General features: G+C 32.8%; 1 protein-coding gene across 4 annotated transcripts in view; it reads left to right on the plus strand.

The window, feature by feature from the left end:
• The window catches only part of LOC130901697 (optomotor-blind protein-like), a 119,150-nt gene extending 111,575 nt beyond the window's left edge, over positions 1–7,575 (plus strand). For 3 of the 4 annotated variants that reach the window (XM_057813233.1, XM_057813235.1, XM_057813234.1), the window contains one exon: positions 77–1,978. In XM_057813233.1, the coding sequence (XP_057669216.1) occupies positions 77–804 (728 nt within the window). In that variant the 3' untranslated portion in view covers positions 805–1,978. Of the gene's footprint in view, positions 1–76 lie in introns of all 4 variants that reach the window. The other variant, XM_057813236.1, reaches the window with a different exon arrangement.
• The last annotated feature ends 15,416 nt before the right edge of the window (positions 7,576–22,991 follow it).

A 22,991-nucleotide genomic window follows, 5' to 3' on the forward strand; every position in this document is an offset into this window, starting at 1 on the left:
TCAAATAATCATTAGTTCTCATCTCATATATCAATTATTAGACTATGTCATGAACTATATTCGCGTTTTGTTCCAGGTGTAGAAGAAGATTCGATCAGAAGACGCCTACATGACGATTCCGGATCAGAAAGTAGTTGTTCGGAATCGCCGGGTAGTACGGCGTTTCGTCCTCGTCCTTCGACATCTCCTAAAGATTCCGCTGGACCTTCGAATCCATCGGGAGAGTATCCGTCTCCGAATATAAGTGTAGGACCTCCGATTCATCCACCGCCACATTTACTTCCTTATTTATATCCCCCTGGTATCTACCCAGGTGCTGGTGGACATTCACCATTCGGTCCGCCGTTGAGTCTCTTCACCGGTTCCCATAGTCCCGGTATGAATCCTAGTTTGTTGTTCAACGCTCAACTAGCCCTCGCGGCTCAACATCCCGCTCTATTTTCTCATTATCAGAATCTCACACATCCCAATCCACACGGCCACCACCTGTCTCCTACTTCTCCTATACATAATCACTTGAAGGGAGGACATAGGTTCGCGCCTTATACACTACCTAATTCAACGACGGGAGTTAGTTCTTCGCCTCTTGGTAGTGCTTTCGAGACGGTTACTCCCAGTTCGCACACCAGGAGTCTCAGTAATTCCCCATCGGGGAAAATTAGGGCGAGTTCTGTATCTCCACCGCTAAGGCCGAATACGACATCTCCGAAACCTGAAACAGCGAGCTCGCCTAGTGATTTAAAGAATATTGAGAAAATGGTGAACGGTTTGGACGTGAAACAAAATGAAAATATTGATAAGTAATTTTATTAGTAAGCCATATAATTATTTTTTTTTCGAAATCTTAAATTATACATTTTACTATCAAAATGTTCCTAGGTCTTTTTATATTTTTCTTAAATTATTTCCAATATGGTTAAATACCACCAAAGACTTTTAATATTTTAATAAGTTGTTGGTTCTGAACGAGGAAAGTGTTTTGTCCACATGCCTTTTACGGAATTTTTTTTGTACGTTTTTCATGAAGCTTATCGAATCTTCTTTGGCTTTGATTGGATCTGTTTTTGGTAATTGCACCTGTTAGTATAAATTGAGTTTATCATTCCAAATTACTTTTATAAACTTGAGAAAAATCAATTATCTTTTGGTAGTGTTTTTTGAAAACTTTGAGGCTACTTTCAACGGATGATTCTTCTGATTTCCATTCAGATTTCTACCATCCAGTGTCAGATATAGACATATTCTAGATTTTTAAAGGCTTCTGCATTTTTTTTGTTCTCATTATAGTCTATGTCTTTCTTAAATGTATCGTTTTCTCTGGATTTTACATTTCCACGTAAACCACACCATTTTTTGAGTAATAGAGCTCATGTAGAGAGTTTGACATTCTCAATCTTTTTGTTTTAATATTTTCATAAAACTTTGTATCTTGTACTTTCAACTGGTGATACTTCAGATTCTCATTTGGTGCCTTCTTTTGCATGTTACTTTCAATATTGTTGCTTCCTTAAAACATATTTCATCTCATTCTAACAACTAACATTTTTCTTTGTTTGCGATCCAAAGAAAATCTTTTTGTTATTGGGACTTCGTGATTCTTGTATAAATAACTTTTCATGTTTGTCGAATTAGTATGAAATCCAAATATCTTCAACCACCGATTGCTTTTTTCACAGCATTTGCATCTTGTGGTCTTCCAAATTAGTCGGTCTCTGTAGTTTGTTTACATCACGCCTGTCGATATCCGTGACATTTTAGTAGATTTACGATACTTCACATGATCTGGAAGAACCGGAACATTGAAACATCGACGAAAAATGGTTTTAATCCTTATAATTCGAAAAACGCGGACATCATTCAGAACTGTACAGAGTTGTACTCAATATAACAAGCGAAGATAATTCAGTAAAATTAAATATAACGAGGAATTTATTGTTTCGAAGTTTTATTTGTAATAAATGTTTCTGGTTGCCTTTTATCTACTGTTTTTATATCTAAAACTATTTTTTTAAGCTTTTCAGTGTTCTTATCGAACATACCTCAAGGATTTTGAAAATCTTTTACGTCTCATTGTCACACATTACTTTGAAATTTTTTAGAGTATATTCGATTTTCTGGATATTTCTCGACTAAGAAGTCAGTTGAAAGTAATTAAAATCATTTTTTAAACATTTTTTGATAGATATTGGAGTTTTTTATCAATTATTTGGCCTCTCTCTGTGCTAATCTCTAGCAGAACGTTAACAGAATTTTCAAATCGACTTATTAATGATTGATCTTGAAGCCACGGCTCCCACATACATTTATTTAAGAATAATTTGACTTTCAATACACCATTTACTTCCACAACTCACAAAACTACTGATTGTGAACGGGAAATCCTACTAAAAGATAATTATACTAAAAATATTCCGAATTATGTATGATACTAAAATTGTAAGCGGTTTTGTTCATTCCTAGGGATTAATCTTTCGTATGATATTATTTATATATACTTTTGAATGATTCACTGATTCTGGAAGACCTAAGTTGTATTTATTTGTCACTAAAGATTCCGGAACTACTGCTTGCACTAAATTCGTGAAATTTGCATTTTTGTGTTGAACCGCGTTGGAAATTTCTTTTATTTGAAACTATAAGAAGTTGGAAAATGTGGAAATATATACAGAGCAAATAGAAAATATTGACCTAGGAACTATCTTGTACGGCACTTAGTGAACCTGTGATAAAACCTTGTGGAACTCGACTTTAAATTGCCGTAGAAGTTTATCGGGGTGTTTTTGCAATAAAATGTGAAGCTCATAAAAATATTTCCTAATAAGAAAATTAGTAATTGAATGTTGATTTTTTTTAAACGTATGATGTATCTGAAATTCTGTTTACTAACCTTCTGGTTCGTCTGAGCAATTATTTATTTAAATATAGATATAAATACTAAAAGAAAGCAAAATTGTCGAATTTGAATTACATTGTACATTGAAACGAATAGCAAAGCAGTGCTTTTTTTACAAGCTTACCAAGTACAAACCTATATTTGTATAAAACATTTTTGATAGCAATATTTAGTTTCATTTCTTATTGGTGCTGATATTTTTAGTTGACAAGGCACTGAAATTTATGTTGAGCGACAATTTTCGATCAGATTTAACATATATATAATACGATTATTAAGTTTAAGGATATAAAAAGTCCTAGTACTTAAAAAAGATACACAAAGGACTGATGTTCTTTACCTATTAGATGTTGATGTCTCATCTAGAAACTATATTTTTGTTTGTAAGAACGACTAATAGTCACTTGTGTCAAGTTTGGGAAGATTTTGTGGATACGTTGATTCAGAAGCAGATCTTTTTGTTTTACTTTGTCACTTTCAGTTCTTCTAATGTTTCATTTCGTTTTCTAAGTTTTCAGTTAATTTCTTTTTGCTTATTTTCACAAAATTTCATTGTATTATGCGTTTTCACGTGTTTTATTGTGGATAATTTGATATTCCGAATCGTTTTACCAAACGTTCTCATCGCTGGACAATTATGTCTATAAATACTTCTTAGATAAGGATTTTCTGAATTTGAAGATATTTTTAAGTATTTATAACTCATTTGTTCACTCTCCTTCAATTTTCTTCCTTCCAGTTTAAAAATTACAGTTCAAGCAGTGGGTTTGACATTCCCAGTCGTTTTTAGTAACTCTAGAGAAAATCTGCATCTGCATTCTCGTTTGGTGAGACTCTTTGAAAGTTCTAGAGCTATTTTTAACTATTTCTTCATTCTCCTCCAGGTTTCCTTCATCCAGTGTTTCATAAAGTTATCTTCCAACGTCTTACGTGTTTCTGTGAGATTTCTATTTTCAATATTGACTCATCATCTGTTTCTTTGTTTAATTTTTTTTGGGTATTTGGGCTTTCTACGTGTGCCACAAGCTTTTTTTACTGGAAAAATAGCTCAAGCAGTAAATTTGACATTTCCAGTTGTTTCTATACACACTAGATGTAATAATGTAAACAAGTCCTTGTTTGGTAAGGTTTTTTGGAAATTCTAGAGCTATTTTTAACTAAAAACAGCTTTTTTCTCCATTCTTCTTCAGTTTTCTTTCATTCAATGCTTCAGAAAGTTCTATTCTACCGTCTTACATGTTTCTATAATTTTTCTGATCCGAATATCGACGTTTCTTCTGAATCTATTCAAATTTTCTCCAAAATTTTGTTATATTTGGACTTTCTACGTGTCTTACACACTTTTTTCGATAGAAAAACAGTTCTGGCAGTGAGTTTGACATCCCCAGTCGTTTTTAGTAGCTCTAGAGAAAATCTGTATCTGCATTCTCGTTTGGTGAGACTCTTTGAAAGTTCTAGAGCTATTTTTAACTATTTTTTCATTCTCCTCCAGGTTTCCTTCATCCAGTGTTTCATAAGGTTATCTTCTAACGTCTTACGTGTTTCTGTGAGTTTTCTTTTTTCAATATTGACTTATCATCTGTTTCTTTGTTCAATTTTTTTTGGTATTTGGGCTTTCTACGTGTGCCACAAGTGGAAAAATAGCTCAAGCAGTAAATTTGACATTTGCAGTTGTTTCTACACACACTAGATGTAATAATGTAAACAAGTCCTTGTTTGGTAAGGTTTTTTGGAAATTCTAGAGCTATTTTTAACTAAAAACAGCTTTTTTCTCCATTCTTCTTCAGTTTTCTTTCATTCAATGCTTCAGAAAGTTCTATTCTACCGTCTTACATGTTTCTATAATTTTTCTGATCCGAATATCGACGTTTCTTCTGAATCTATTCAAATTTTCTACAAAATTTTGTTATATTTGGACCTTCTACGTGTCTTACACACTTTTTTCAATAGAAAAACAGTTCTGGCAGTGAGTTTGACATCCCCAGTCGTTTTTAGTAACTCTAGAGAAAATCTGTATCTGCATTCTCGTTTGGTGAGACTCTTTGAAAGTTCTAGAGCTATTTTTAACTATTTCTTCATTTTCCTCTAGGTTTCCTTAATCCAGTGTTTCATAAAGTTATCTTCTAACGTCTTACAAGTTTCTGTGAGTTTTCTTTTTTCAATATTGACTTATCATCTGTTTCTTTGTTTAATATTTTTTGGTATTTGGGCTTTCTACGTGTGCCACAAGTGGAAAAATAGCTCAAGCAGTAAATTAGACATTTCCAGTTGTTTCTACACACACTAGACATGATAATGTCAACAAGTCCTCGTTTGGTAAGGTTTTTTGGAAATTCTAGAGCTATTTTTAACTAAAAACAGCTTTTTTCTCCATTCTTCTTCAGTTTTCTTTCATTCAATGCTTCAGAAAGTTCTATTCTACCGTCTTACATGTTTCTATAATTTTTCTGATCCGAATATCGACGTTTCTTCTGAATCTATTCAAATTTTCTACAAAATTTTGTTATATTTGGACTTTCTACGTGTCTTACACATTTTTTTCGATAGAAAAACAGTTCTGGCAGTGAGTTTGACATCCCCAGTCGTTTTTAGTAACTCTAGAGAAAATCTGTATCTGCATTCTCGTTTGGTGAGACTCTTTGAAAGTTCTAGAGCTATTTTTAACTATTTCTTCATTTTCCTCTATAGGTTTCCTTAATCCAGTGTTTCATAAAGTTATCTTCTAACGTCTTACAAGTTTCTGTGAGTTTTCTTTTTTCAATATTGACTTATCATCTGTTATCTTAATATTTTTTGGTATTTGGGCTTTCTACGTGTGCCACAAGTGGAAAAATAGCTCAAGCAGTAAATTAGACATTTCCAGTTGTTTCTACACACACTAGACATGATAATGTCAACAAGTCCTCGTTTGGTAAGGTTTTTTGGAAATTCTAGAGCTATTTTTAACTAAAAACAGCTTTTTTCTCCATTCTTCTTCAGTTTTCTTTCATTCAATGCTTCAGAAAGTTCTATTCTACCGTCTTACATGTTTCTATAATTTTTCTGATCCGAATATCGACGTTTCTTCTGAATCTATTCAAATTTTCTCCAAAATTTTGTTATATTTGGACTTTCTACGTGTCTTACACACTTTTTTCGATAGAAAAACAGTTCTGGCAGTGAGTTTGACATCCCCAGTCGTTTTTAGTAACTCTAGAGAAAATCTGCATCTACATTCTCGTTTGGTGAGACTCTTTGAAAGTTCTAGAGCTATTTTTAACTATTTCTTCATTTTCCTCTAGGTTTCCTTAATCCAGCGTTTCATAAAGTTATCTTCTAACGTCTTACAAGTTTCTGTGAGTTTTCTTTTTTCAATATTGACTTATCATCTGTTTCTTTGTTTAATATTTTTTGGTATTTGGGCTTTCTACGTGTGCCACAAGTGGAAAAATAGCTCAAGCAGTAAATTAGACATTTCCAGTTGTTTCACAAACCTTAGACAAAGCAGTAGCTACAGATTCTTAACTTTCAAATGTGTTTTTTTTATCAATTTCCTAATTCTCGTTCAAATTTTGTTCATATAGTACTAGACACAGTCATCTTCCAGCGTGTCTACATGCTTTTCTTTTTCTCGCTGCCTCCAATATCGTCTGGTTACCTTTTTTTATGTTTTTTTACTACAAATTTCTCTGTAGTTTGGTGTTTCATGTGTACCATACACTTTTTTATAGTAAAAAGACTTTATGCACTTAGTTTGACATCTACAAACATTTTGATCATCTTGGAACAAAATACTGGGAACTAAATACTTCATTGGTAAGACTTACTGAACACTGTACAGATATTTACAGATTTATTCCATTTTTATCGATTTCATGATAAACTAGAGACAATTCACATCCTTAAATCACTTTTTTTCATAATTGAAAATTCTTAACCATAACTTTTAGTGCCGATAATAGTGATTTTGTAGACTGTATTCATAGAAAAATGTACGAAAATATATAATTTGTTCCTTTTTTGAATGTAAAATTGAAAAAAAATTGTACATACCATGTGTAAATAGTTGTTTTTTTGTGTAAATTGTATATGATTCAATAAATCGATAAATAATTCAAAATATCATCCGGAAGTTAGTAGTGTTAGTACCAGAAATTGATTTAGACCCTTTAGTGCGATACAATAAGTCAAAATACTAATTTGTAACAATTTTTTTCCACCTATAATTCGAAAAACTTCATGATCCATGATTATGTTTCTATTTTTATCATTTCTCGTATTTTTTTTACTAATTAAAGGCTCTATGTAAGTCTGTAACATTCATTTTTACATAGTTGTCATAATATTTATTTAATATATTCAAGTTCTGCCTATATATCATTTGCTGCATTTTTGTACACATTTTATTACACTAAAAATTGTTTTTGGTACTAAATTGTATATATATGTTAAAAAAACTTTCTTCCGGAATCAAATTTTAGCTCAATACGAAAAGAATATTTGGTATATTTCAAAAAAAAAACGAATTTCTTATAAACGCTTTTTATTTGTTCAAATTTGAACAGTACCGATACAATGAATATAATTTATTTATTGATAAAAATCAGTAGCTGGTACTTTTCAAATAATATATTCAAAGTAGAGAAAAAAAATGTGAAGTGTCTTGTGTACATGTTTAAGAATTAAAACGATATTCATAACAAAGTGTTTTATTTTTTCCAACCAAATCGAGAAGACTACATCATGATACAAGTGTTTGTATTTAAGATATGGCAACACCGATATGAATACGTCAGACTGTCAGTTCCATCATGAAGTTTGACAGTTTTAATGGTGAACGTACTCTGAACGTCTATCAACAGAATGTGACAATGTATGACAAGTGACAGGGTGGTGTCAAAAGTTTTGTGACGTTACATGTTAAAATTTAAAATAATGAAACGTGAGATTTTAATGTGAATAAAAAACTAATAAAATCTATAAAATTTGTCTCTATCTATTGATAATTAGCATTCTGGCTTTGAGTAAGACACTCAAATGCATGGGAATTTTGAATTGTGGTGGTTTAAATAATTGACAATTGCACGCTTGTGTTTTTTACTGTTGTTTAAAAGACCTTCGACAAGTGCTACCAAATGCGCAGGCGCAGTTACTTCAAAATATTTCTACTGTTAACTAGACGATTAACTTTTGCTAAATGACAGTCATAGTTTTCTCAATTATATGATGTTGATTAATTAGATTATTTTATAAAAATATAAGTATAAAATGAAAATGTTTGTTTTTTCTCGATAATTTTTGAATAGACCTGGTAAAAACTGGAGGAATTTTGAAGAAATAATCAAAATATGAAAGGAAAACGTAATACGTTCTAGCAAGCGCCTGATAAGCAGAAAATTCATCTTCCAACCTGACAACGATCCCAAGCATTCGTCGAAACTGTGTAAAGAGTATTTCAAATAATTGGAAAGAAAGAATGTACTGGAAGTAATTATGTGACCGTCATAGTCGCCGACTTCAAGACAATTGAGTGACGTTAGTATCAATCAATGTCAATGTCAATATTTATACGATGGTAAGATTAGTCAAACAAAAATTGTCTTAATAAAACGTCACTTGAAATGTAAACGTCTGAGGGGGGAGGTTATGTCAGTGAATGACAATTTTGAATATTTGACATTAAAGATTCGTTCAAAAACTGTGGCACTGATCAGTGAACGCCCTCTGACTAGTTCTGACCGGTTCATCTTTGAGATACTGTAGCTCGCTCCTTATGGGTTGTAGAAGAAAAAGTTGAAAATGAAATTTGTAGGGAATTTAATGCTGTACAACTCTGTATAGAAACTGTTTTTTGCTAGAACCACCTTTTCGAGATATTGCGAAAAAACCGAAAAATGTCCGAAAATTTCGAGGTTTTTCGGCTACCAAAAGTTGTGCCGAGCCCAGATTTACTCACATTTTTTATATTTTACTCTTGATACCGATTAAAACGAAATAAACGAATAAAATCTTGTACCCCACCTTTTGTAAGGTGAACCCGCTTTTTGGTCTCTGGGAAATGGACTATAAAGAAAATACAATATAATAAGTAGTTACCATAATTGAAAATCTGAAATTGTAATTTTTTATTGAATATTAAAAGAATTTATAACTTTTATTTTTTATTTTCAATTAATAAATATTAAAAAAACTGGAGAATCTACTGTTAGACGGTATATATATTTTCTTCAAAATATAAATACCAAAATCGATCGATTTTTTTTTGTTTGTCGTGCATCACGCGAACTTTATGGTGGGAAAAACTTTTGACCGGTAGTATATGTCATAAAATACGCAACTTTTTTTTATAATTGGATCTATTTTATAAAACTAAATTACGTGTACCTTTTGTTTTATTAATAACGTTGTTAGTCATGAATATGTCATAAAGAGAATTTCCAATAGAATTATACAAAATTACTTATAATTACTTCTAATTATTCCAAAGTAATCAGCTGTACAATGTTTTATAACATCAATTAATCGCGTTGATTCGTAAGCTTACTCAATTTATTTAGGTTCGATAGCAGATAGATGATATATAAACTCGGCCAAATTTGCTATTTTGAAACCAAAAAAAAATCTAACGTATCCTAACCCAAAAGTGTTAAAAACGATTATTACGATTTTTCAACAATCTTTATGTTCCCGCTTTACATAGGTATTCCCAGTTGTCTATTTGATATATAAAAATATTATTCAGGGATGTTTTTAAGTATTTTTTTTATAAAAAGCAAGCACAATAAGGTAAACCCTATTGAAATGAACTGGTTCCAATGAAACCTACAGATGAAGATGCCTGTGGATATTGATTTTCAACTTCTGTAGGTTTTAGTGTTTGGAAAAGACAGCGATAGTTGATTACACAGACTTGAACTTTTCCAAAAAAAAGAGGCTCGATAAATTAAAATTCTGGGCGATTTGCTTGTCGAATAGGTTCTGCAAATACTGCTTTTGGTGGGATTATGTTTAACAGCATCTTCCTTAATAATACACATAAAATAAACTCAGTTCAGCGATTTTCTTTTATTCTCCAGGCTGTCCAGGTTGCTCTGTTCTGTATATACACCTGCATATACACGTATAGGATAAGAAGCGGTTTCTAGTCTTAGGGCTCAAAGTTTTTTGTGATGCTGCTTTAGCTAATTAGGTCACGTGGCTATGCCAGAACATGTTATTGCCCACCCCAACAACCAACAAGCGAATTTGCGGCGATGATAATATTTTATACGAGGTTTGGCTATTAAATAACGAGACTGCGCATCTAGAGGGCGCCCTAGACGGGTGGTCTAGGAAACTAGTAGTCTATGCATGTTCCAAAACATGTTTCCGTAGTATTTGTGCAGCAACGGTTCGAAACGAACGTGTTTTTTTCTCACCATGTGTGACGAAAAACAGGAGCAACGTATCAATCTCAAATTTCTCGTCAAATTGAAAAAAAACTCCGATTGAGTGCTATAAATTGTTGCTAGAGGCCTATGGGGACAATTATCTATTTCGTGTGCGTGTTTTTGAGTGGTGTAAGCGCTTTAATTAGGGCACTGAAGATGACCAGCGTCCAGGTCTGTTTCAACTCGGAAAACAGTGACCAAACTCAACCGAATTGTACGTGCAGGTCATCAAATTTACATCCGGTTGATTGCCGAAGTTGTAAACGCCGATAAAGAAACGTTTAGAAAAATTTTACGCGAGGAACTGCACAAGACAAAAGTCTGTGTAAAGTTGGTACTAAAAAATCCTGACTAAAAGATCTTGCGTCAACGGGTCTACTCAGATTTCTTTGAAATGTTAGAGAAAAAGATTTGCTTTGAAAGGAACCCGATTTGAGTCGATGAAAGCGGTAAAGCAAAAAACAGCAAAGCTCCTCGCCAAAGAAGACTTCCAGCACTGCTTCGATCAATGGAAAAAACCTATGGTATGAAAGGTTATTTGATAGCAAGACCCTGTATCGAAACAACACAAAATCCTAAACCACAATGCAAGCTTTCGGCGTACAAACAGCAGAAGGTGATTTTACTGCATTAAACTCGATCAGATTGCTTCGATTCCACTCCAGAATGTTTTCAACGGTATTGATGGTGGTGATCTGTGTTTATTGGGGCGGTTGATTTGAAGGTACCGTCGGCGAAGCTATATATCGGATTTGCTTTGCAGTTTTCTCTCGTAGATCCCTGATGTACAGGAGATGCTGCTGGGGAATAGCAACTTTGACATCAAATCTTTTTGAGACGTCTCTATCGATACTGACGATTATTATTGTATCAAAATAAAAATTCATCTTTCTCCTTAGCTCACTAATCCTTTTTGGCCGAGTGAATTCAAAATAATCCGTGAAACCGTCCGAATTTACATCCCCCTGGTGTTAAAAATCAAACTTCAACCACGCTAGACCCAAAAACTTTCGAGAGAGAATTTTATATAAACCCATCAGGTTAACCAAACTCCAGACGGAAAATTTAGAATAAAAACGCTTGGAGTTCGTCAATACAACGTTCTAAAATGACAAAGGAAGGCTTCATACATTTTTGATAACTTTTGATCACCAAAATTAGTATAGTATGATCCGATTATCATTTATTAGTTTCTATAAAAAAATCGTTTCTATCTGTTACCATTGTAATATGAAATGAATTGGTTTTGATAAAGCGTCTATCGGAGCTGATATTTTCGAGTTTTTTTTTGTGGCTCCAGTCGAGTTTGTTCTCTATATGTGAACGAGAAGAGGGTATCGTAGATCTAGCATAATCAACTGGGCTAATATCTTGATTTCGTAGAATTCCGATCGGTAGTTGCGTCGCTACCGATGAAATTCCATACTACAGTGAAATTAATTCTACCCGAACATAACAACGAAATTATGAGACAAAAAGTTGAATGCAGAAAAGAAATTGAAAAGGTAACAAATAAAAAGGTTGAAGAAGCAATTCAGAACGAAAAAAACTCACGACGAAGATGAAATAACATCTGAATTGTTGAAAAACTTGAAGATGATACAACGAGGATTGCAAATAACTATAGAGGAATAAATCCAATGAGTATAGTGATGAAAGTATACAAAAAGATGATAGAGGAGATGTTGATATGCTTCATATAGCAGATTAACAATGTAGAAAAGGCTAAAGTATGAAAAACCAAATTTTTACACCAAAGGAAATATGTAATACACAAATCGGAAGGTCAAAAACACATTCACAACATAAGACGGATTAAGACAAGAAGGAGGATTAAGTCTATTGCTGTTTGTCGTATTTACAAACAAAAAAAATGTATAGGAAGAAAACGAAGGTGATGACAATGAATAGAAAAAATATAGAAAGCGAAAAACAGAACGAGCAAGCGTAGTGCAACATCAAGGAGTGGAACTAGAAGCAGATGGGAACCTAGAGACGGAAATAAATAGGAAAATTGAAAATACCAACAAAGTATACTATGCTTTGGTCAATGGATTCATTGATGAGAGAGAAAAGTACAGAAGAACCCAAAATGGAAGTATTTCGAACTATATTTAGACCCATACTAACATAGCTACGAATCGTGGGTGCTAAATCAGCAAGAAAAAAGTAAAATACAACCTGAGAGATGAAATATTGGAGAAGAGTAGAAGGAGTGACAAGAAATGATAGAATTAGAAAGTTGCAAGTTATACCAGTCACAGGATTCATTGAAAGAACGCAGTCGATGTGTTGGGAACATTTACAGAGAATGACCAATTCAAGACAAGTGAAGAAAATTTGGTCAGCCAAAAGACAACAAAAAACAGTTGAAAACTACTACAGAATCTTGGTATCCGTGCTAATTGGTTTTGGATATATCTAGGACACTTTCAAATACTAGCTTTGTGATTTGTTAATGGTCATCTAGATTATCGGTGACTACGCTAACCAATGGTTCGCAGTTGGAACTGAGGATGGCGCCAGATAGAGTTAGCTGGGGAATGTTTAACTACATGAACTAAATAGTGATTAGATTTGACGTTAACTTCAGTTCGGGTCTCCAACCCGAACGGAAGTTTGTTATACCACTCTGATGAAACGTAATAACGTCGAAACTAGTCAGTAGTCACAATTCTTGCAATTGCGAACCATTGGGGACGTTAATGTCGTCAAAAATGTCGATTTACATCACGTTCTTCACATGGGATGTAATTCAATATTGGTCGAGGCATTAGCCAGGAAAGTAGTTGGTTTCTTCTTTGAGAACGGTAGAATACATGTCCGAAATATTAAATTTCGAAATAATTATTTGAGAGGTGGATATAGAAATCATTTATTTTAATATCTTCGATACATTTCAATTATCATCTTAATATATTATCGGTGACTACACCAAATTTCTACCTGACGAGTGGTTTGCAGTTGGAAGTGAGGATGGCGCCAGGTAGAATTCGCTGAAGAATGTTCAAATACATGAACTAAATAGCGATTAGATGTGACGGTGACTTCAGTTTGGGTCTCCAGTCCGAACGAAAGTTTGTTATACCACTCTGATAAGACGTAATAACGTCGAAACTAGTCAGTAGTTACAATCCTTGCAATTGCGAGCCATTTGGGATGTTAATGTCGACAAAAAGGTCGATTTACATCACGTTCTTCAGAGGAGACGTGATTCAATCTGAATCTATATTATCTGTGACTACACCAGATTTCTACCTGACCAGTGGAAGTGAGGACGGCGCCAAATAGAGTTCGCTGGGGAATATTTAACTACTTGTATTAAATAGTGATTATAATTGACGTTGACTTTAGTTCGGGTCTCCAGTTTGTTATATCACTCTGATGAGACGTAATAACGTCGAAACTAGTCAGTGATTACAAACCTTTCCTTGCAATTGCGAATCACTGGGGATATTAATGTTGACTAAAGGATAATTGACATAGGGCTCTTCAGAGAAGATGTAATTCAATATTCGTCGAGGAATTACCTAAGAAAGTAGTTATTTTCGCCTTTGTGGAGTTGCAGAATACATTTTCGGAACTATTTCGGAGGTGAATGGTAGAAATAATTTATTTTGATGTATATATTTAAATTACGTATCAAGTTGACAACTAATTTATGAGTCGAGTCATACAGCAAACTTCCTCACTGTTAACCATTGTGAAGAACGGAAAAAAAAACGTCCGTGTTCACCGCCTGTTTAAAAAAACCTTTCAAGGGAAAATTGGTGTCCAATTTAGTAATTTTCAATTATCCCATATAGAAAACAAGGTGCATTTCAATGTGACAACTTAAACGAGCCTTTTATATCGTGGGTAACGAAATACAAATGCGGGTGACACAATTTATTCTAATGAAAACGAAACGTTCGCGCTTCAAGTGGCAAGAATAAAGCGACTTTTTCGGATCCATCTATTTTATTTTATCGCGTCTATTACAATTTCAACATGTGTAAGTTCGGTAACAATGACTTTAAACGCTTTTGACACAAATTTAGATCGAACGATACGATAAGACTGTTAAATACAGGACATAGGTGTAGGCCGAAAGATTTTTTTGTTGTTGTTTAAACGTTTGTGGTATCGTAGGCAGGATGTTACTCTTACGGCATTTGTTGGGCGTTTGGAGTCAGTAAACAGCTGGGCTGGCGTCCTACTGTTGAACGATCATTTTTTGAAATGATATCAAACAACCACGCGTCTAAAACAGCGATTATAATGTCGATAAGGATAATTGGACATAATGTATTATTTAAATGAATAAAAAACACCAAGGACTCTCTATATTCTATCACTTTTATCTTTAGAAAATATTCCTTATTCCTGTTAAAGTCCTGAAGAGTACCAATTGACAAAAAGTTGAGGAAAACACGTAATTGAAAACCTGAAAATAATTGAGATTCATAAATTTAAAGAAGGAATGTTGTAGGACAATATCAAAATGTCTTAAAAAATATTGAAACTGTTATCAAAAAAAGAGTATTGAACATTTATTCTCATTTTTTCTATCAGAAAATTGATTGTTGTCAAATGAAAACTCAAAAGATAAATAACGTTAAGAGAATATCAAGAGATCTAGACAAAATACAATAGGTTTCACAAACTTTTGATTTCTTCAAAAAATTCGAATAATTTGCTAAAAGCTCAACGATTTCTTGCTAAAAAGGAATGAGTAATGACTGGTCTTCAACTACCGATGATTCTTTAGGAGTGTATATAAATCAACGGGACGTAATTTTGTGTCAAATCCCAATATTCTACACTAGGAGGATGGATTTGATTTTCCTGATTAGTCGCAACCTTTTGATTTCATTGAAAAATTTAAATAATTTGCTAAAAGCTCAACGATTTCTTGCTAAAAAGGAATGAGTAATTATTGATGTTTATTTAAGAGTGTATATCAATCGGCGGGGCGTAATTTTGTGTCAAACCCCAAGATTCTACACTGGGAGGATGGATTTGATTTTCCTGATTAGTCGCAACCTTTTGATTTCATTGAAAAATTTAAATAATTTTCTAAAAGTTCAACGATTTCTTGCTAAAAAGGAATGAGTAATGATTGATGTTTCTTTAAGACTGTTTATCCATCGACGGGACGTAATTTCGTGTCAAATCCCAAGATTCTACACTGGGAGGACTGATTTGATTCTAAGTTGGCAATTCTGTAGATTTCATGATTGGTCGACTTTACACAAATCTTTTGACGTACACTACTGATGTTTCTTTAGGAGTGTATATCAATCGACGGGACGTAATTTTGTGTCAAATCCCAATATTCTACATTGGGAGGATGGATTTGATTTTCCTGATTAGTCGCAACCTTTTGATTTCATTGAAAAATTTAAATAATTTGCTAAAAGCTCAACGATTTCTTGCTAAAAAGGAATGAGTAATGATTAGTCGATGTTTATTTAGGAGTGTATATCAATCGGCGGGACGTAATTTTGTGTCAAATCCCATGCGTTTCTTTGCACTGAAACTTCCTTGAATGTAAAAAAAACGTTGTTGGGAATAATTTATTTTGGGCTCGAATAAAAAATCAAGAGGGCGCCAAAAATATTATTTTCAAACTAAAAGATGTACAGGATGTAGTAGTAGTCTGAAGCAAAAATGTCTTGGAAAATGTGGAAAACATTCACAGGCAAAACTTGTTGCAGATGTCATAAAAGAAGGAGTTTAAATATTAAAGTTAAATGGGATTGTGGACGATGTTATAGTTAGGATGATCGTTTCTCATTCAAAAATTATTTATAACTTTATATGAGTTTATTTATTTGGTGTTTCTTTAGCTAATAAATAATAGGCAATGTAATTAATGATTCTGATATATTGTAAAATGTTTAATGTAAAATTATGCAAATAGTCCAAAGATTTAAACTATTTTTATACCACATCTGATTTTTAGATACTCAGGATTAACTATAATGTGTTGTCTTTGAAAAAATAGTCTGTTTTTCGTACCATTTGAAAATTTCCTGTTCTACGAGGATTGTCCCAGTATTTGTTTGGCAACCATCAATAGTGAACGTTTTCAATGAACTAGATTCTACTTTGAAGACTGCTTCTTCGTTATCAACAGTAAAATATTAGTTTCAGACGAGGCTGTACGACCTGCAAGGACCAGCATCGCAGTGGTCGACCAAATGAGGTGACGACTCCATAAATGTTGGAGGAAATCCACTGGATGATGGTCGACTGAAAGTGCGCGAGATAGCAGACATAATAGGCATTTCAAAAAGTGCATTACATCGTATGAAAACTGAAAATCTGGACATGGTTGCTGCTTATATTTCAAACTTGACTGGTCTCCATTCTTAATATAGTTCAATTCTAGAAAAATCAACATATTGTGCTCTCTAATGCACTTTTCGTCTATTCAATCAGAAACGACTCGGATATTTTTATTGTGTGAATATTTGTGTCACAAATAAATACAAAAACTTTCCAAAAATTCATGTGCCACTAAATTTGAAAACTGTTAACAAACGTAGTCACTTACCTTAAAATTCTTTATACATTTATTTTCACAATTCGTTTTATTTTTTCTCCCAAACTTTCTGAGTCATTTCTAATGATGTACCATGTGTAAATAGTTGTTTTTTTTTATGTAAATTGTATATGATTCAATAAATCGATAAATAATTCAAAATATCATCCGGAAGTTAGTAGTGTTAGTACCAGAAATTGATTTAGACCCTTTAGTGCGATACAATAAGTCAAAATACTAATTTGTTACAATTTTTTTCCACCTATAATTCGAAAAACTTCATGATCCATGATTATGTTTCTATTTTTATCATTTCTCGTATTTTTTTTTACTAATTAAAGGCTCTATGTAAGTCTGTAACATTCATTTTTACATAGTTGTCATAATTTTTATTTAATATATTAAAGTTCTGCCTATATATCATAACAAAAATTGTTTTTGGTACTAAATTGTATATATATGTTGAAAAAACTTTCTTCCGGAATCAAATTTTAGCTCAATACGAGAAGAATATTTGGTATATTTCAAAAAAAACGAATTTCTTATAAACGCTTTTTATTTGTTCAAATTTGATCAATACCGATACGATGAAAATAATTTATTTATTAATAAAAAGCAGTAGCTGGTACTTTTCAAATAATGTATTCAAAGTAGAAAAAAATGTGAAGTGTCTTGTGTACATGTTTAAGAATTAAAACGATATTTATAACAAAGTGTTTTATTTTTTCCAACCAAATCGAGAAGACTACATCATGATACAAGTGTTTGTATTTAAGATATGGCAACACCGATATGAATATGTCAAACTGTCAGTTCCATCATTAAGTTTGACAGTTTTAATAGTGAACGTACTCAAAACGTCTATCAACGAAATGCGACAATGTGTGACAAGTGACAGGGCGGTGTCAAAAGTTTTGTTAAAAGTTACATGTTAAATTGTTTCTCCTAGTTTAAAAATATGAAAATAAAAAGTTCACGCACTTCCATGATGGCAGATTACTGCGCTTTTCTTCAAATAAAAACAAAAAAGTATTTAATCGAAATATAAACTCAGTTTTCGTTATTTTATTCATATTTACCTCGGTATATCCCAATTTTTGAAGAATAAAACCCAAAATTACAGAAATAAACAACTAAAATTCCAAGAATCCTCAACAATAACTATAAATAGGTATATAGGGTGTTTTTATACAAAATAAATTCAAATCTGTTTATAAATAAGTATAAAAAAATATAAACAAACGAATACCGAGTAGTAGTAGCCACCGACGATATTTAAATTTAGTCGGTACCTTTGTTTGAGTTTAACACGTCCGCAAGTGAACAGTTAGAGTCCTCACACCTTCGACTGCTACCAGTTTCACTCCATTTCACGAATAACTCCACCTAAAGCCATCCATTATCTGTTTCAAACGTGACAAGAACGGTTAAAAGAACCAGAATACCGATCTTTATTTGAGCAAAAAACTCAACGTACCTCTGATTGAGTGTGAGAATCCATGTGCGCGATGTTGCCGATTCTCAAATCCTATAACGTCATCATTTAATTTAATATAAATTTCATCGAATATAGATCGTTTTATATCACAATTACTGTAATTAATTAATGTGGTTGTTTAAGGATTTTCAGTTATATTTTCCATATAACTCTTGTAGGAATTCTTTCAAACATATTCACCATAAATATCATTATAGTATGAGGCCCGCGGGCCAAAGAAGACGGACATGCGAGGTAAGCGAGTGCAAAGCTTTCGCTCTACACGTACCGTCATTGTCGACATTCAGTCGTCAGTCGGCGTTGTGGCACAGCCACGTAAACATGTCCGCCATTATTGATACTCCCGCCAAATGTGAATTGCGGTGTGATTCGTTTCAATGCTGAAAAGTAACCAAGAACCAATCATTTGGTAATAAAATTTTTGTTTTAAATGAACTTATTTTATATTTATAGCATATTAGAGATTGGAAAAAGAACTTATATTGGATGTTATTGCCTCAAATAGTAGCTATTAGTTCAACAAGTCGTTATAAAACATAGAGAAGCTCTAACAATGAATATTTTTGGTTTTTCTTCTGTGTAAATATAAATTTTTTCATATTACATATCAAATGTAGTGTTCTGATTAAATTATGCTTAAAAACGTTGTTCATTTCGTTGGAAACATTCTTCATGTTGTTCTGAATATACCTCCAAGTTATCTTTGAAGTATGCATGTATCATAAAAACTTCTAAAGACATTCTGCAACCTATAACTCATATTCGTAGTCTAAAACTTCTATGTGACTATAAAAATTAATTGCATCTTCAGAGTTTGTCCGATTTAATTGTCGCTATGAAATATTTCATCCTTTAACTCAGCTATCAGCTCAACGAACAAAAAATAGTCAAACAAGGTTAGATCAGGAGTATATGGTGGGTGTACAATATCTATGAAATCATATTCTTGTACTAGAGTACTAAAGAACAATGATAAGCTTCAAAAATGACATGAAGAATAATGTGAGAAACAGAATATGAGACATATAATAATTTTCGGCCCTTTGCGTCTTAATGCCCTAGGGCGCTCGTGCATGGCCGATATTCCATTTTTAGCCGGTCGAAAGTGTATACTTTAGTGCAAGGACGAATATTTAACATTTCCTAACCTTTTTTTATTGTAAAGAAAGCCATAGATCATAGGTTGAGACTGAACCACGTATATGAGACAATATAATAACGATGAGACTAGGAATTGTGGACGGAAAACAACTAATGGTCCAATTAAAGCTTGAAATAATGAGAATCGAGGACTTATAACCTTTGAAATTGCCGCGTTTCTAAATCAATCGAAAGGATAACCTTGCAGTCTCTAAATATTAGAGCCATTACTCTTTTAGGTGCTTTTCGTAACCTGATTTTTTGGGAACGGGTTTTACTTATCGATTCCACTACATGGAAACTCTTTTGGATATCGGATCATAGTAAAAAATGGTAGTTTCATCATTCGATTGTTCTTGTAGGATCCTTGCTTTGGAACTGGCGGTATCTACTGCAATGTCTTCTGTTTTTAGACGCTGGTCACTAATTTTCTTGGACCAATCACTTTCCGCACGCGGGTCATCTTCTAATAATTCTCGTCTGCAAGGAAACAAGTTCTGTATTCTGTTTTGTATTTATTTTAGTGTTAATTCTTCTAGTTTAAGGTAAAAATGTCATTATTCAATTTGATACAGTTTCAAAAATAACGCTCGATCTCTACTATAACTGAATGAATCGGAGTAACAAGTTAAAACTTTGTGTAGATCTTGCTGAGACTTGTCACCGACGCGTGCATAATGGTTTATTGTGGTACAAGAATCAAAAGCTGAATTTTCGGCCTCTTGTATCTTAATGCCCGAGGGCCGATATTTCAATTTTTAACCGGTCGAATGTGTGTACTTTCGTGCAGGGACGAATACTTAATATTTTCTAACCATTTTTCATTGCATAGATCATGGTTTAACACTTAAACATGCTTGTTCATAATGAGTCTCACTGTTCATAATTCCCTTCATTTATTAATCGACGAAAATACCAGATTTGAGACAATTTACGAATAATACTCTTTAAGATCTCAAATTTTTAGAATCTTTACGTAGAGTTACTACAAATCGTCTTTCAAGGCCTAATTTTACCTATCACAATGTGAATATAACTTAATTACGATACTTTTAGGTTAGGAACGTTATTATTAGCGAAGCGCGTCAGTCCCAAAGATATTCATAATGAGCCAAAATTAGAAATGGAAACTTATTTTCATTATGAACGAAGAATGATTCAAACTTTAAGGGTTGTTAGTTAAGTTTTAAGATAAGGTAACACTGAAGTTTGACATTTATAGTGGTGAACTTGTTGCTATTTGATTTGAAACATTCATATTGGTCAAAACATTTTTGTACAGTAGTTTTTTATGACTTTCAACAAGTGCCGATCAACTCGCTTCGACTTTTGGTGTTTTTCAAATTCGGTAGCACTTCGTCATGGAATGAACTTCGTGACGGTCGTACAAAATCGTCGATGTGCCAAAAAATATCGACCTGTGGCATACCGTGAGATTTAGACATACTTGGGCATTAGTTCAACTCGTTTACATTTGATATTGCATGAACATTTGGCAAAAGATTCGGTGACGAATCATGGATCTATACATATGACCCCGGAGCTAAACACCAATCGACAGTTTGGGTCTTTCAAGAAGAGCCAAATCCACCAAAATTTGTTAGCGCGCCAAGCACTTCGAAGCAAATGGTCGGCTGTTTTTACGAAATAAAGAAACGTAAAGGATTCCGATTGGTACAAATAATCACATGATTACATCAACGAAAAACTTTTTAAACAAGTTTCTAGCTTCAGATATCTTAGTATGTCATCAAATTCTTGAGTTGTAGTTCAACAGATATTGTACTAAACGTACATCCATTATTATCACCGTGAACTGAAGATAGTGTCGAAAGGGGCAAGTGTTAATCATAGAAAATAAAAAATCCCTAACAACAAGGAAAAATGATAATTTTTTTTGTTAAACTATAACCATATGACGAGATATAAATCAAGATAAGATCTGCTTCACGTATGTGTATAATGTGTGAAGTAAACAGTGAAAATTAAATGAAGATTTACGTAGAATTGTAGAAAATAGCCGCGTTGCATGTCAAACGAAACATTCAATGAAATGTTATTGTGTTATTTTTATAATTTCGTAGTTAAGGATGTTACGTTTCGTTAAATATTAAAATGACTAACATTAATTTAAAATTGTTTAATTATTATCTCTCGACGTATACATCATGTCGTATGGTATTTAATTCAGTAGATAATAACGTGAAATACCGAGTAAATTAATCGTATATGAGATTCTAATCGATTAAATCGAATTAATAATCGAATGAATGTGTGACTGTAATCAGCAAGGCAATTGATCGTTGTGGATATGTCCACTCAGTCAAATAAATCAATGCAGTATACGTGTAATGATTAAATACACGAAATATTTGGATAACCAGTTTCAAAAGAGTTACTGGTCAAAGAAGGATCTGCAGATCTGTTAACTTCTTTCTAGTATGATTATTATTAAAAACGTTCTGTATATATAGGATCCTCCGTCCAAGACTTGAAAAAATGGTTTAGCGGTAGAGAATTTTCCAACAATTAAGTGTTTTCTTTGTTTGGCCAGGTACTTCTGGTACCATATGATTTTAACTATGGAATTAAATCATTTTATAATGGGTAATATACTTTTAATATAATATCATGGTTTAAACTACATCAGCTAGATTTAAATTCTATTATTATAATAATATAGTAACGATAATGTTGATAATGATGATGATGACGATGACGGGAATGTTTCATATTTGTATATTTATCTAAGTGATATCTGAGTACGCCTTTGAGCACGTATTCAAGTACCAAGCTAGTTTATGTGACTCGTTGTCTTTGTGTTAAGGAAATACGATTCCCCAGTGCTGTATACCAATCAACTAGACCGTACTTCTCGACACCGCTCACCAAGACAGCAGCACCGGGTGTCTTTTCATTCTATCTATCAATGTGTAAACAGTTACCGTTTTGATGATTGCTAGTAATTGGTTTTTACCAGGAAATGTATTTAGATATGTTGATAAATCAACGTATTATTGAATAGTACGTGAAGAAATAAGTTTTTTTTATGTTTAATTTGATTTCGATATAATTTTGGACTATATTTTATACAAAAACTTCTCTATAAAACTTGTGAAAAAGTTTTATATAGAACCTTTCTTAAATGTTGTTGGTTCTAAATTGTCTTGATTTTAGGTGTCTGTTCACGTTGACAGCTTTCTCGTTCCTATATATGTGAACCATTTCTAAAAATTTTCTTTTTTCTACATTTGATTTGGCTTTTTTTTTTAAATGTAGTTTTATTTTTTAACGTCGTATTGATGGTCTTTTAATCTATGTTCCAATAAATGAGATGTCTGTCCTATGTTAACAGCATCACAATTATAACAAAAATGGCGCTGAGAAACAGGTGGAAATTATTTTCGAAAGTTCACTAAACGGCATCATTTTATAGTTTAGTTCAATGGGGGACATCCTTACTAAAACTGTTAGGTCAACAACGGAAACTCGGGAAATCGATAGCATTCGTACATCCGGAAA

This window comes from Diorhabda carinulata, chromosome X (assembly GCF_026250575.1).
Source record: "Diorhabda carinulata isolate Delta chromosome X, icDioCari1.1, whole genome shotgun sequence".
Taxonomy (NCBI): Eukaryota; Metazoa; Arthropoda; class Insecta; order Coleoptera; family Chrysomelidae; genus Diorhabda; species Diorhabda carinulata.